We start from the raw sequence: 15,637 nt of genomic DNA, 5'->3' as shown, positions 1-15,637 counted from the left end.
AGAGCAGAAAAAAAGGTTAATAGGAGATTTATTGGAATATTCTGAAAAACATTAATAGCATGAATAGGACAAGGCTGTACCCTCCAGTTGAGGAGTCAGTGACTAGGGATCATCAATTTAAAATTATGAGGAAAGGTCAGAAAAAATATATTTATGTTGTAAGTATGGAACATTTAATCACAGGGCATACCTCAGCCAGTAGCCACCACACATTTTAGATGAAAAATAGGTCAACATTTGCAGAAAAGATCAATCTCTATAGGAAGAGAGAAGGGCAGTGAGATTAGTTTTAAATTACTCGAGCAAGAAGCAGACCCAAGCATTTTGGTCAAATTGATTTCCTTCTGCTTTGTAAAATTATATGGCTCCCATAAATTTGGAAGGCTAGAAAACCTTCAATAATGTTCCATATGCAAGGCTACAACACAATTTGAAGGGATTGAATAGTTTAATTAACATGAGGGTGGGTAAGAAAATGGCTGCAACAGAGCCTGGTCATACCGGTTGAGGAAACATCAAAACAAAGTCTGAGTCACCATGATTTAGTTGTACACAGCTCTGATCATACTTCTTGAGCACAACAACTATTTATTTACTTTGCATCAAGGCAGTTCACTGGGGCATTATTATGCATGATATGACACTGAGCCACATACGGTGATATTAGAGCAGATGGCAAAAAGCTTGGTGAAATAGTGTCACAAGTAGGCTTACATTAACACTGCAATAAAGTTACTGTGACAATCTCCTAGTCGGCACACTCCAGTGCCTGTTCGGGTACACCGAGGAAGAATTTAGCATGGCCAATGCACCTAACTAGCACGTCTTTCGGACTGTGGGAGGAAACCAGTGCACCCGGCGAAAACCCACGCAGAACGTGGGTAGAACGTGTAGACTCCACACAGACAATGACCCAAGCCAGGAATCAAACCCGGGTTCCTGGTGCTGTGAGGCAACATTGCTAACCACCAATAGGTTTTATGGAGTTTATTAAAAGGAGGAAAGTGAGATAGAGAGGCAGGGAATTCTGGAGCTTAGTTCAGGTCTGGTCACCAAGACACAAAGGAAACATCTTCAAATGACTGGGTTCATCCCTAGTGCAAAATATTAAGTTATGCGGAAAGCTCTGATACAGAGGGAATGCAAGATGGCCTAAAACAGATTTACCAAATATTAAATGGAATAAAAAATATTTATCTAGAGCACTATTTCAAATTAAATGAAGAGTGCAAGATACAGGAACTAAAGTACAAATTATTGAAAGATAAAGGACAGTTAGGAAGCACTTTTGAAAACAATATATGGCTTCCTCATTAGAAGAGGCAAATATCCTGCAGTCATTCAAGAGGTAGCTAAATATTTGATGAGGATCATACATGTCCACAGAACGATGAGTTAAATTAGGCAAAAATGGTTTCTCCATCATCTTTAACCTATACATATCTGAAATGAGTTTCTTTTAAAAGTATACAATGGGGGAAATGGTTCAGAATAAAGGCAATGAAGGACAAAAGCAGTCTAAAATAGTATGGTCGAGGCAGGTTTTGCAGAATCTTACCTCAGGACAGTGAGCAATACATTTAGGAGGGCTAACAAGGCAAAGGATTCCACAGTGAATGGTAGGACTCTGGAAAATACTGAAGATTAGAGGGACCTTGAAGTTCATATCCACAGACCCCTGAAGACAGGATGATTAAGGAGGCATATGGGGTATTTACTTTTATTAGCCGAGACACTGAATACAAGAGCAGGGAGGTCAGGCTGATATAAAATGCTGGTTAGGCCACAACTGGAGTGCTGCTTGCAGTTCTGGTCACCACATTATAAAAAGGATGAGATTGCACTGGAGAGGATGCAAGAGAGTTACCATGATGCTTTCTGGGCTGGAGGGTTTGAGTTACAAAGAAAGATTGAATAAGCTGGGGTTGTTTTCCTTGGAGCAGCAAGGGTTGAGAAGGGACCTTATAGAGGTATATAAGATTAAGAGGACACAGATACAGTGGATAGAAAGGCACTTTTTCCAGGGGTCAATAACCACGGGGCATAAGAGGTAGAAGGCCAAGAGGGAAGTAGAGGAGAAATCTTTTCACATAGATGGTGGTGGGAGTCTGGAATTCATTCCCTGAAAGGGTAGTTGAGTCAGAAACTCGCAAAACACTTGAGAACTATTTAGATATTCACTTGCGCTGCCATAACCTCCAGGGAAAAGCCCTGGAAAATTGAATTAGTGTAGGTAGATCTTTGTTGACCAGTGTGGACACGATAGACTCAATGGTCACCTTCTCTCCTGTAAATGTCTGTGAATCTATGAAGATGCTGAAAAGGATAAGTGAAAGAAAATAGAATGAAAAGGGCAATGAGAAGTACAAGAGAGCCAATGTCAAAGCATCAGAAATAATAATCCAGGAACGAGTAGCATTAATTAGAATGAAGGGTGGACCTGATGTTGCAGCCTTGATTAAATGGTTCAGCTTAAAACTTTCAGATGAGAAGAAAAAAAGGAGCAATGACATTAATCAAGGGTAAAATAATAGCCATTAAAAAAAAGTGTTAGTCTGGATTGAGTTAAGAAATAACGTGGGGCCTGTTAACTCACTGGGAACAGGTTATATACCACTGATGAATTACACTATTTAGGTGGTTTGCAGGCAGTTTAGAAATGCTTGCAGCATTAACAGTTTTAACAACAGGGAATTTGAACTAACCTAACTGGACTGAGACAAGACAAAGTTCGAGATCAAAATAGGGGTGGTTTCTGGAAGGTATTGAGGATTTAGTATGTTGAATGTTCCATGAAGGAGGATGCAGAGCTAGATGTGGTTGAGTAATGACGCAGAAAAAGGTACGATAGCGGTCAGAAATAGTGGGAAATAGTAACAAAAACGTAATTTGTTTCATATTTGCAAGTAGGTTCATATTGAAACAAGGTAAGGTTAACTCAATTCCTTAAAGTTCTTTATACTGGATTAACTTCCCAGGTCATGAAGAAACATCGTAGAACTATTTGAATTCTGGAGTTATCAACTCTCAGTCTATTTCTGGACTTTCAAATCCCACCAGAAAGAATGGCACATAAAAAAGGAGCCATTCTGAACTACCAGCCTTCTCAAAACACCATCAGCCTGGGCTGCCCTATCTGGACTTTTCCAGAGCCTTCATAACCAATTTAACCCTCCTCTCTGCTGATTTCCTGTTCTCACCATGACAGCTGGTGCTGCTACAACTGCTCTCGACTTGAACTTGAAAGTATTTACACATTTCGAATTAAGTCTAAATTTTGAGCAGTGGTAACAGAAAGCTGATGGAAGAGTAGGGGTAATATGGTAGAGGAGACCCTGAGGTGCATCTTCACCTCATAAGTGGTAATGTCATGAAATAGATTGCCCATTATAGTACTCTCATCTTAAGATTTCAATGGGATAACGGCCATACACATTCCACATGATCTGCTCTCCCCAATTACTTTCCCTTCTCTCCTCCCTCGCCTCTTGTTAGAAGTCCACTCCAGAGTTAGCATGGTCATTTCAAGAACCTGAATGCCTGATACCTGAAACTTCAAATCTTGGATGTTTACAACACTTTCTAATAGCAAAATAGGATTTGGTATTGCCCTCTTTACAGCAATAATAACTTCTCTTACTGAGTGTATAGGACTGATATTGTTTAGTTTGACAGGCAAATGACCATGTGCAATGATAGAACAATCTTTGTGTAATTTATTTATTTTTACTCAGTACTGCATGGATCATTATCTCTACACATTTAAATAATGGCTGGTAGGATCAACCCATGTAACATTTTGTAGTAAAGCCCACACCAAATTAGGCAACAGTCCAGTCTAACCGTGTGCAGGTCGTCAATGGGAAGTAAAATCATCAACAGCATTCAGAGACTAATTTTGAAGCCTATTCTCTCACCTTTGTCCCTGTCATACTGAAGGTCTTCTGCTGAGCATGGGCTTCCCTCCTGAGATCCATTCGGGTAGAAAGGGGAGACACATGGAGAGTGGCTGCTGCAGCTACTGCTGCGCTCTTGGACAGAGGGTGTCTGTGTGTCAATACTGCGAGTACTGCTGCTACGGTAGTGGGAAGGGAAAGGTGCTCGGTGGCCATCAGGAATCTCCAGGGGCTAGAACATAAATGAACAGTGCTACATTATTATAACAGCAGCAGCAAGGTTAATGCTAATCTTTCCACAGAACTCAAGATTATAAATCCTCCATGTGCAAGAACTCACACACACAACACGTGCATGTCTTACAGGGGGCATACTTCCCAAAGACCTAACCGTGTCAAATTAAAATCTGTTACATTTACTGTCAAACTAAAGTTCACAGATGTAAAACTAGCCTCAACCGTATTTGTACGAAATTAAGGCCAAAGCAGAGTACTGAAACACAAACAGTGCCCGCCTTACCTTTAATGATTATTTCACAGAAAACCACACAATGATGTGAACGTAACAGATGGGATTTCAAATAAATGCACTCACCAAAATGCCTCATATGATACAATTCTTTCTGAATACTGAGGCATTTGTGCTGGTCTGTGCGCTAAAGGGACATCAACAGACTTATGGCTTTATTCTACAGTTATATTCATGGACATTAATTTAATCGGCCTTCAAAAGGTCCCAGAAATGCAATTAATCAGAAATGCTTGACCCCTTTAAAAGATAAATGACACTCTACACTGCTAAGATCACTACTCAACATGACCTGTAATGCAACAACTTCAAAGGGAACGACCCCAATTTTAGAATGCAGATTAGTGTCACTCATAATGCAGTAAATCCCATTTGACATTGAGTTTGGGTAAGTGTTATCCTTTAGGCCTTATGGCACCTCATTGCTTGCAATACTCATTGAGAAGCACTGGTGCAAATTTTTCATTCTACCTTATTCAAAGGTTTCCAGACAAACCAAGTAACATATTAAGACTTCATCAAGCCCCCTTTCAACTAAGGCCTGTAAATTACAACATCTCAGCAGGGGTGCAATCCATTTCAACAGATTGCCTCAATCAAAGCCTACAGACACTCATTTCAAGTGCGCTGGAAATGAACTGGTACCTGAAAAACATCTCCCTTAGCAGGAACTAACTGAGTTATAAATCCTTCCCTCCAATGCTGCGGTTGGTACATGGTGTCAACAGGCAGACACCGAAGTGAAGCAGTCATATGCAATGCAATTTCCAGTCTCAGCCCCAGAGGGCAGAAGTGGTTTATTATTTTAATATAAAGCACATATATCAATGAGGTGAAAATGCAATCAAACCCATTTTGATTAGTAAAATACGATATGGCAGGAAGATATCTGTACATACCCATAATTCTAAGTATGGAGTGACGTCCAGATATGCAGACAGATTACCTTTCAGCAATTCTCCATTAAGCTGGAGTCATTTGACTTTAATACTGCAATTACTTAGAACAAGCTTAACATCTTTACTCATTTAAAATTCACCAAAATTGAGAAAGCAGAGGCTAGCTTTAAAGGAGAGATACTGTTATAAGTAAAAAACATCACAATAGTATCAATAAAAGTCTACAGTATAGACTTTTCTCATGAAGGATTAATGCCAGGAAGAATTTGGGACTTGCATTCTCCCTGCTCCCAACTGAAATACAGTTTTCATCTATTAAAACACAACTTTCACATACTGTTGGTGACCTAGCTTCAAGTCTCGAAAGAGATGAAGCTACTCACATGGCAATACTAGACTTCTCGAAAGCCTGTAACAAAGTTCCTCATGAAAAGCATTTGTCTGAGCTCCACTACTATGGAATGAGGGAACATTATTAAATTGGATCCGGTACTTCCTAACCAACAGAAGACCAAGAGTGACGTGTAATAGGGAATCAACCTCTCAGAAATCCTCTCCTGAGTACCCAGGGAACTATGCTGGGATCTTTACTTGATATACATAAAGGACTTTCCCAACCAGCTAAAAAAGAGACAGGATGTTTACTGGGTAGTTTACACATCAGGAAAAACTCAAGATCATATCAATTCACTGCATTATCATCTTCTGGAATTGCAAAACTGACAGGACCAATGGGAGATGACATTCAATATCAAAAAATGCTGTGTGCACTGCCAACAAAAAGGATCCACCAACAGACAGCTTAAAGGTTTGTCTTCAAATTATCCAACACTCAGATACACAATCATACCTGGGGGTTGACAATGTTCAATGAGGATTCCACATTCAGCAGATAGCATCTAAAGCAAACAGGGTTTCTAGATTTCTGAGGAAGAATCTTTTGGTATTGCAACAAAAACATTCAAATTGTAGCTTACCAAACATTTTTTTACCTAATCCTGGAGTACACAGGTTGTGTGCGGGATCCTTATATAGTCAGAGATATAAATAAGATTGAAGAGATCTAAAAATTTACTGCATGATTCTGCAGAATTTGAAATGGGAATGGAAATCACTGCAGCAATAGAAGGAAAAATAGACTGACCATGTTCTACAAAATATGGAATGGACAGGTGGGAACTGACAGAAACAAGTACCTGGTACTCTACAGCAGTGATAAAACACAAGGTAGCCATCCACACAAACCACAAAGACTATTTGTTTCCAAGACATTGCTGACACAATCTTTCTTCCCAAGAACAATCCCAGAGCAAAACAAGCTGCCAAAGGAAATGGCCATTGTTCCAATCATTTCAAATCTTCAAGATCTACCTTTAGATTATTTCCATTTATAAATTTTCATCAGGATAACATCTCAGTAGGTCATGTTAGGTTTAGCTAGCATTACCTATATATGAATGTTGGCGCAATATAGATATTAGTCTGTGATGCTGACAGAACTAAAGCAAAGGCAGAACCCTGTTCTGTAATTGGCCAGGTGATGTTTCCTCCATAAACTGATTTAAATAATGTTTGGTTTTGAGGGCACTGTAGTATACCATGTCAGATGGACACTGGAGGGGAAACCCCTTCCCATTTGTTGGTTCCTTTTGCTTACAGTAGACCAAGTTGCTGATAGTAGCTACTTTTTTGGGTGAAAGTTTACCAGCCCCATGATGACAGGCAAGCAAGCCTCTGACACTTTGTGGGACCTGTGAGTCCCATAGGAAATTCAAGTTTTGCAAACTCAGTTGGTTGCCCACCACTGTCCTGTACATTCTCCATCCAGCTACTTGACTGGGAAATTTGCCTGGCCACGGGAAAACATTGGGGACCCACTCCGATAATTCAGCTATATTATCAAGAGGAGGCATATGAAAGGGCATAATTAATATTTAAATCAAAAAGTGACCAGATAAACTTGGTGGACGATTACAGAGAGAGATCATTTACTCAGTCAGAATTGGAAGAATGATTGGAATAAGAAAAGTCCAATGGAAAATTGGTACAGCCCCCCTAAACTGCATTGTTGATAGGTCCCCTTTCACCCATTCAGAATCCTTGAGAAAAGGGAGGTCACACTTGTCCAGAGCCAGCTGATTATGTGCAACTGGCTGGGTTTTGTTTCCAAGATACAATTTTCCACAATTTCCAACAAAGGAGAGATTAAACCTATCAAGTGTTTATTAGAAAATTGGGCAGGAGCTTGAAACATTTATTCATGACTTTCTACAGTCCTCAGATATGCTGCTCTTTGACATCAGGCTCATGCTGCGATTATGTTTCATACCAATTGAAAACATGTAGCACCATGTTACTGGTGCTAGTCTAATCTCCGCTTTACCAACCCTATCATACACACTTTTACAAAAGGAAAAACTTGCAGGATCTCTTCTCCACTCATTTATAATTGAGCGAAATATAGAATACTCATCTACTATTTGAGTCATAGGGTCAAAGGTTTACAGCATGGAAACAGGCCCTTCAGCCCAACTTGTCCATTCCCTCAGTTGGTTGCCCACCACTGTTCTGTGCATTCACATTTCACTAAGCTATTCCCAATTGCCTGCGTTTGGCCCATATCCCTCTATACCCACCTTACTCATCTAACTGTCCAAATGCTTTTTAAAAGACAAAATTGTACCCGCCTCTACTACTACCTCTGGCAGCTTGCTCCAGACACTCCCACCCTCTGAAAAAATGACCCCTCTGGACCATTTTGTATCTCTCCCCTCTCACCTGAAACCTACCCCCTCTAGTTTTAGACTTCCCTACCTTTGGGAAAAGGTGGTGAATATCTAACTGATCTATGCCCCTCATTATTTTATAGACCTCTATAAGATCACCACTATGTCTCCTAAGCTCCAGGGAAAAAAGTCCCAGTCTTTCCAACCTCTGCTTCGAACTCAAACCATCAAGTCCCAGTAACATCCTAGTAAATCTTTTCTGCCCTCTTTCTAGTTTAATAATATATTTTCTACAATAGAGTGACCTGAACAGCACACAGTATTCCAAGTGTGGCCTCACCAACGTTTTGTACAACTTCAACAAGACGTCCCAACTCCTGTATTCAATATTCTGACCAATGAAACCAAGCATGCCGAGTGCCTTCTTCACCACTCTGTCCACCTGTGACTCCACCTTCAAGGAACTATGAACCTGTACCCTAAATCTCTTTGTTCTATAACTCTTCCCAACACCCTACCATTGACAAAGTCCTGCCCTGGTTCGATCTACCAAAATGCATCACCTCATATTCTCAGATCTCACTCTGTGTAAACATTTAGCATGTATGCAAAATCTTTATCTTTCACTAAAGCAGTGGTCTACAACTTCGGGGTATCCTACTTGTACCACTGCACATGTTGCTGATGTTCATTCATCCATTCAATTTCTTCCCTACCCCACCACCACCAGCCAGATGAGGCACATAATAGAAATAAATAGGCGCCAAACGCAACATTTCCTGGTCAAAATTAGTTTGGCGGCTTTCAAGTGACTTTTGAAATCAGATCTTCTTACAACAAGATCTGAAGCGCTCAATTCAGCACTTTTGACTGCATATTCTTTCGAGAGATGCTGTCCTTACAAAATTCTGCAGCTATGGCTCACATGCAGGAAGAACATTCACAAAAGCCACTTTCTATCTTGCTAGGAAGAGGTTTCAGATGTAATGACCAGGGAATGGCAGCATAAGTGGCAAAATCAGATACTGGGGCACTGCATCCTTGTCTCTGCTTTTCAGAGGACCATCTCAGCATTTGAAAACACAGAATGCAGCATAACTCCAGCCCATTGCAAAGTTTAAATGTGTCCAGGTTCCCCAGAAGTCTCTTCTTTAAATAACGATGATGGAAAATTTATAATGTCATAGAAACCCGTCGCTCCTTTCTCGGGAACAAGGTTTGATTGCATACACATGCATAAAACATTTTTGGCAACAACTTGAATATCTAAGCACTCTAATGACCATTTTGAAATGATTTCTAATGCTTTCATATATTTTATGAATCAGTATATTTTTGAACAAAAAAAAGCATGTGTTTGTTAGGAGCATATCCAGTCTGGCCACTGCGTAATATACATTACAAATACCAGCCAGTGACCAAAAGCTTCAGTATAACTGCCACCTAAGTATACATCAGCCAAAGCAGTGTGTCATAATTAAAACATTTCAGTAAGCGCAAGTGTTTGAAGAGGTTATTGGATTAACAAACCAAATTCCAACTTCACATTCCAGTTGCAGCACAGAAGTCAGTTTTGGAAATTGCCACAATAAATCACTTCACATTTCACAAGTTGAAAGATTTGAGCTTGTAGCATTTGCAAACCAGGAGCTGCACAATCAGACAAATGAGGCAAGACAAGGTGCAATGTCGTTCGCAAAACAACAGCTTTGCATTTGAAGTAAACTGACAGCCATTCAACACAGGCCTTTTAATTTTCATGGCCAGCATCTTATACAACACTATCACCTAATAAATACATATCGATGAAACAGTAATCACCCATCAGTGTTGCATGAAAATATCATTGTATAAATAAAAAGGTTGCATCAAATTACAACAGAAAACAAGGCAATTAAGTTTACAATTGATACCACAATAAACTTTATAAATGCAGTCCATTCTTTGAGGAATGCGATTACTCAGGATTTTCCTGGAAATATCATCATACAACATTAAAAAAACCACTTTAAGCACAATATTTATGAGAAGCGCGAAGCAGCAAACCACATTGAGAGAAAATTGTGACTTATCACTTGGAAGAGTGTTTTTTTTTAAAAAAGGAATCTATCTGTAATGGTACAATCTACACATTTTTTAAAAACTTAGCAGATACTAACTTACAAAAACAAATCATCTTTTAACAGTCATAGTCTTAATAAGTGAATAAATGTTGAACACTGTGATATAGTGTTGTAGTGCCAAAAAACTTGATATCTCTCTACCCACAACCACCTCCTCAAAAAAAATGTAAATAAACACGAACTGGTGGATAATGTAGCTTTTCCTCCCAAAAAGCAAATAGACTAAGTCCTGTAGAAAGAAGTTATAGACAGAGTTTGAAACAGTCTTCATACAGATATACAGATCAAAAACCCAACAAACAAACTTTTAAACAGACCACCAATATAAGGACATAAAAACTGAGATAAGAGGAGACGACCAACTGGTTGCTTTTGCTTGTACTGCCATTTAATAAGGTCATGGCTGATCTTCTACCTCAACTTCACCTTTCCACACTATTGCCATATTCCTTAATTCCCTTTATACGCAAAAATCTATCACAATCTTTCTTGAATTTACTCACCATAGTTCTGAGATAGAGAATTCTAAAAAAGACTCACGAGTGAGAAATTTCTGCCACATCTTAGTTGCAAATGGCCAACTTCTTATTCTGAAACTGTAACCCCCCTCACATCCTAGATTTCCCAGCCATGGAAAACATTTTTGCAGCATCTGCCCTGTTAAACCCCTTAAGAATTTTACATGTTTCAATTAGATCATCTCTCATTCTTAGAATCATAGAATCCTACAGGAGGCGGCCATTGTGGGGTTGGAGTCTGCACCAACCACAATCTCACCCAGGCCCTTTCCCCATAACCGCATACATTTACCCTAGCTAGTCCCCCAACACTAAGGGCCAATCCACCTAACCTGCACATCTTTGGACTGTGGGAGGAAACCGGAGCGCCCGGAGGAAACTCATGTAGACTCGGGGAGGATGTGCAAACTCCACACAGACAGTGACCCAAGCCGGGAATCAAACCCAGGTCCCTGGCACTGAGAGGCAGCAGGCCCCAAGGCAATCTAGCCAATATGGTATGAGCCTCTTCATACTCTCCTCATAGGACAATCCCCTTATCCAGGAACTAGTCTAGTGAACCTTTGTTGTATGGTTACACGGAGGTTTATCAGAATTGCTAGAAAAAATAACATTGCTACACAGTCCACACCATAACTTGGAACTGAAGAACAATCTTTCTCAAATGGCCACACGATGGCTTGCGTAGGAAATAGAAATGCCACATTGGTGCAATAAGGCTGGGTTATGATCCACATTGTTGGGAAGAACAGATAAAGCTTTATTCTATGACTAAGCTTTGTTATACGCAATGTGATGTATTAGCATGGATAGAGGATTGGTTAACAGAAAGCAAAGAGTGAGGGGTAAATGGGTGTTTTTCTGGTTGGTGATCAGTGGCTAGTGGTGTGCCTCATGGATCAATGTTGGGACCGCAATTGTTTACGATTTAAACAGATGATTTGGAGTTGGGGACCAAGTGTAGTGTGTCAAAATTCACAGATGACACGAAGATGAGCGGCAGAGCAAAGTGTGCAAAGGACACTGAAGGTCTGCAAAGGGATATAGATAGTCTAAGTGAATGGGCAAGAGTCTGGCAGATGGAGTACAATGTTGGTAAATTTGAGGTCATCCATTTTGGCAGGAATAACAGCAAAATTGGCTATTATTTATATGATACAAAATTGCAGCATGCTGCTGTGCAGAGAGACTTGGGTGTCCTTGTGCAAGAATCACAAGGAGTTGGTTTGCAGGAAAAGCAGGTAATTAAGGCGGCAAATGGAATTTTGTCCTTCATTGCTAGAGGAATGGTGTTTAAGAACAGTGAGGTTATGTTGCAGCTGTATAAGGTGCTGGTGAGGCCACACCTGGAGTACGGCGTACAGTTTTGGTCTCCTTACTTAAGGATATGCAGGCACTGGAGGGGTTATAGAGGAGATTCACTAGGTTGATTCCGGAGTTGAGAGTTTTGGTTTGAGGGGAGACTGAGTAGACTGGGGCTATACTCATTGGAATTCAGAAGAATGAGGGGAGATCTTATAGAAACATAAGATTATGAAGGGAATAGATAAGATAGAAGCAGGGAGGTTGTTTCCACTGGCAGGTGAAACTAGAACTACGGGGCATGGCCTCAAAATAAGGGGAGCAGATTTAGGACCGAGTTGAGGAGGAACTTCTTTACCCAAAGGGTCCTGAAGCTGGAATTCCCTGCCCAGTGATACAGTTGAGGCTACCTTATTGAAAGTTTTTAAGGCAAGGCATTTTTGAACAGTAAAGGAATTAAGGGTTATGGTGAGCAGGCAGGTAAGTGTTGCTGAGTCCACGAAAAGATCAGCCATGATCTTTTTGAATGGCGGAACAGGCTCAAGGGGCAAGATGGCCTACTCGTAGTTCTTATGTAAACAGGGGGTGCTTAAACTGGAGGCTGAATGGCAAAATTGAGAGTGTTCCTTTTCCCACTATTCACATCTGTCACTCTAATGAGCACAAGGACAAACATTTTTAATTCATTTATGGGGTGTGGGCATCACTAGCTAAGCCAGCGAATGGGATTTTCCACCCCCTCCGCCCCCACAGCAGAGCGGCAGAATCTTCTGGTCCCGCCGATGTCTACGCCATTGTGTCTCACACCCATCCCACCGCTGGAAACTCCACCATGAGGAGTGACCTTTGGCAGGACCAGAGGATCCTGCCGGCAGGAAGGGCTGGAAAATTTTTCCCAACATTTATTGCCCTCGAGAAGATGCTGCTGAGCTGACTTCTTAAACCACTGCAGTCCTTCAGGTGTAGGCCTTTGCATTCCATATCAGGCAGTATGCCATTGGCTGACAGGATCTTCCGGTCCCGCCGATGTCTACACCATTTTGCGTCTCACACCCATCCCACCGCTGGGAACTTCACTATGGGGAGGATGGTGGAGACAAGGGAAATGCGTCAATGGGCTTGGTAATTGTTTGGTGAGTCTTTGTTCACTAGACAAAACTAGACACAAGAATAGGATACTCGAATGACTGATTTATCTTCAAATCCATCAGCTGTAGTAAGTCAGATATCCAAAGTAAAGGAGATGAACATCAATCATGCACTATGAATGAAATATATTTTATTCCATAGAACTGATGCTTCCATATTTGGAGCCTGCTTTAAATTCCATTTCTACACAATGTAGATGGAATATCCTGTCGTATTTAAAGTATTTCTTCTTTCCAGGAAGGATTTTTAAAAATTCTCTTGATGTGGACATAGCAGGCCTGCTTTTATTGCCAATTCCCAATTGCTTGGAGGTGATAGTGGTAACCAAGTGGCTTGCTAGTTTGCTCGAGAAGGGCAGTGAGAAGTCAACTATGTTGATGTTACTGGAGTCACATGTAGGTCAGACTGGGTAAAGGCAGCCAGTTTCCCAAAGGACATCAGGGTTTAAATGACAATAGCTTCATGGCCCAAGCTTCTTTAAGAAGTGTCTGGCAAACCTGTCTTGTTCTTGGTGGCAGAAATGCTCTTGGATAGAGACCTGTCATGGAAGGATTTGCAGCCCAAAGTCATTAGCAAACAGATAAATTAAAATAAAATGTATTTTAAGGAAGTGCTTGCTTTGACTAAATTAGTCTTGTACCCAATGACCTATTTCACCTGGGATCTGCTGTTGCTTGGAAGCTGGGTACACAATTGGGAAAAAAAAATGCTACTCTCCTGGTAGAGATAGATTCTTTCATGAGCAGAATTTTCTCCAAACAAAGACAGCAAACAACATGACATCAGTCAGTCTCAAGGGTAAGCTACTGGAAGTTACTATTTTTCTCACATTACTTAACTCCTAAAGTAGTGTGTGCAGGCATGTCTAAAACTGGTCAAGGAACTTAAGTTGATTCATATTTGATACTGTTTCCTTGCCAGAGAGAGAGGAGTACGTATGGCCTACTTGGATTATCCTGACTTATTTTTAGTGATGCAGAGGTTATACAAACAGGAAAGTTTCTTCCAAAATAAACCTTTCCGCCTTTCATTCCCACTGTCATTGCAGCTACCCATGTGAACGAAGGCAAAGCTGTGGTTTACTCCCCATCAGTCCTTTTGTTTCTGCTTGGCTCTTCCAGCTGCTTCACGTCAGCTGGGGAAATGAACTTTTGGAATTCTACTGTTTCTGTGCTTTGAAGTAGAGTAAATGCAGAAACATGGATAAAAGCTGCAGAGTTTGGCAACACGTATACAGGCAGCAAAACTACCAGCAGATACTCACTCCAGAGGGTCCACAGACCAAAGCAGTCATATATGGAGCTTTCCTACACTGTACAAGACAGCTGTAGTCCCCAACCATGTACTCGGTGGGTTATGCCAGTCTTTGCCACCAGAGCTGCACATGTGTTTCCACCCCCCCCCCACCCCACATAATACCTGGGGTTTCTCTTTGCCCTAACCTTGTTAACTCCACTAAATCCTTTGAGAATTTTAGCGCTCTGATGCTCTTGTTCCTCTTCTGCCATCTGTAACCTTCTTTGCTCTCACACGGATTCTACAATTTTCCATGCATCTGATCTTTAAGCAGCAGCATCCTTTCATTGCTACAGATAAACCAATTCACAGTTCCTCTCAGCAGGGAGTGGTGAAGAGAGAGACATTTGCCTTAGGCATATCCTACATATAAAACTAGGGCCCTTGTCCCAAGGAAAATGACCTGACCTGCAGGTAAAATTAGGACCCTTGTCCCAGGGAAAATGCTATCAGTGGAGGTGGTAGTGGCAGAGGGTTGCAGTCATTGAGGTGTACAAATTCCAACCCTGCCATATTTTCAGCGGATCATGACACACACTCAATTACTAGAACGTAAACTTATTTTGCAATTTGTTCATTCTGATCCTATTCACCTGGAAGATTCAACTCTGTAAGCAGTGCAGGCTCCTTTTAACGGATCACAATATTTGACATTTAAAAAGCTCAATTACGTTGGGCATTTTGGTATTCAAATTCGACCACAACTGTCAAAGTCCGAGGAGTGACATATCTCAACATCAACAGTATCCACCCTCCAACTTATTGAAAACACAGCACAACAAGTGAGCACATGGAAAAAGTGACCTGCACCTTTGTATTTGTTTCGATATAGTTTACAGGCAAATCCAAATCCATCCCAGTGCACAATGATCATTTCACTTTTCCTGATGGGATTTATTAAGTGATCAGAACAAACTGGAAGACATATATTTGTTCAGAACCCTAATAATAGAGGGGACAGTCCACCTTACCAAAGTCATTTTCCTAATAACCTGATGCAGTGAATTCCTCATTTGACAATCGTTACGTTCAAGTTTGTTAACAAATCATCAGTTACTGTAATTTATGCATGTTTTGCGCATTTGATTTTTCTATAGTTTAATTTTTCATTTCTTTATCATCTTATCTTCCCCCTACCCCTCAAAAATTGCTAAATTCAGAACTGCACTAAATAACCCACCAGCACAACGTATAATCTA

At 40.7% G+C, this 15,637-nt stretch overlaps 1 protein-coding gene across 2 annotated transcripts in view; it reads right to left on the bottom strand.

Annotated features, from left to right (window-relative positions):
* Positions 1-15,637, bottom strand: part of glcci1a (glucocorticoid induced 1a) — a 189,041-nt gene that overhangs the window by 33,394 nt on the left and 140,010 nt on the right. For both annotated transcript variants that reach the window (XM_078238205.1, XM_078238216.1), the window contains one exon: positions 3,918-4,128. In XM_078238205.1, coding sequence (XP_078094331.1) covers positions 3,918-4,128 — 211 coding nt within the window. The remainder of the gene's footprint in view (positions 1-3,917; positions 4,129-15,637) is intronic.

The sequence above is a fragment of the Mustelus asterias genome, chromosome 2 (assembly GCF_964213995.1).
Source record: "Mustelus asterias chromosome 2, sMusAst1.hap1.1, whole genome shotgun sequence".
NCBI classification, from domain to species: domain Eukaryota; kingdom Metazoa; phylum Chordata; class Chondrichthyes; order Carcharhiniformes; family Triakidae; genus Mustelus; species Mustelus asterias.
The sequence above is the reverse complement of the archived record's forward strand: the minus strand, read 5'-3'. Positions and strand labels throughout refer to the sequence as shown.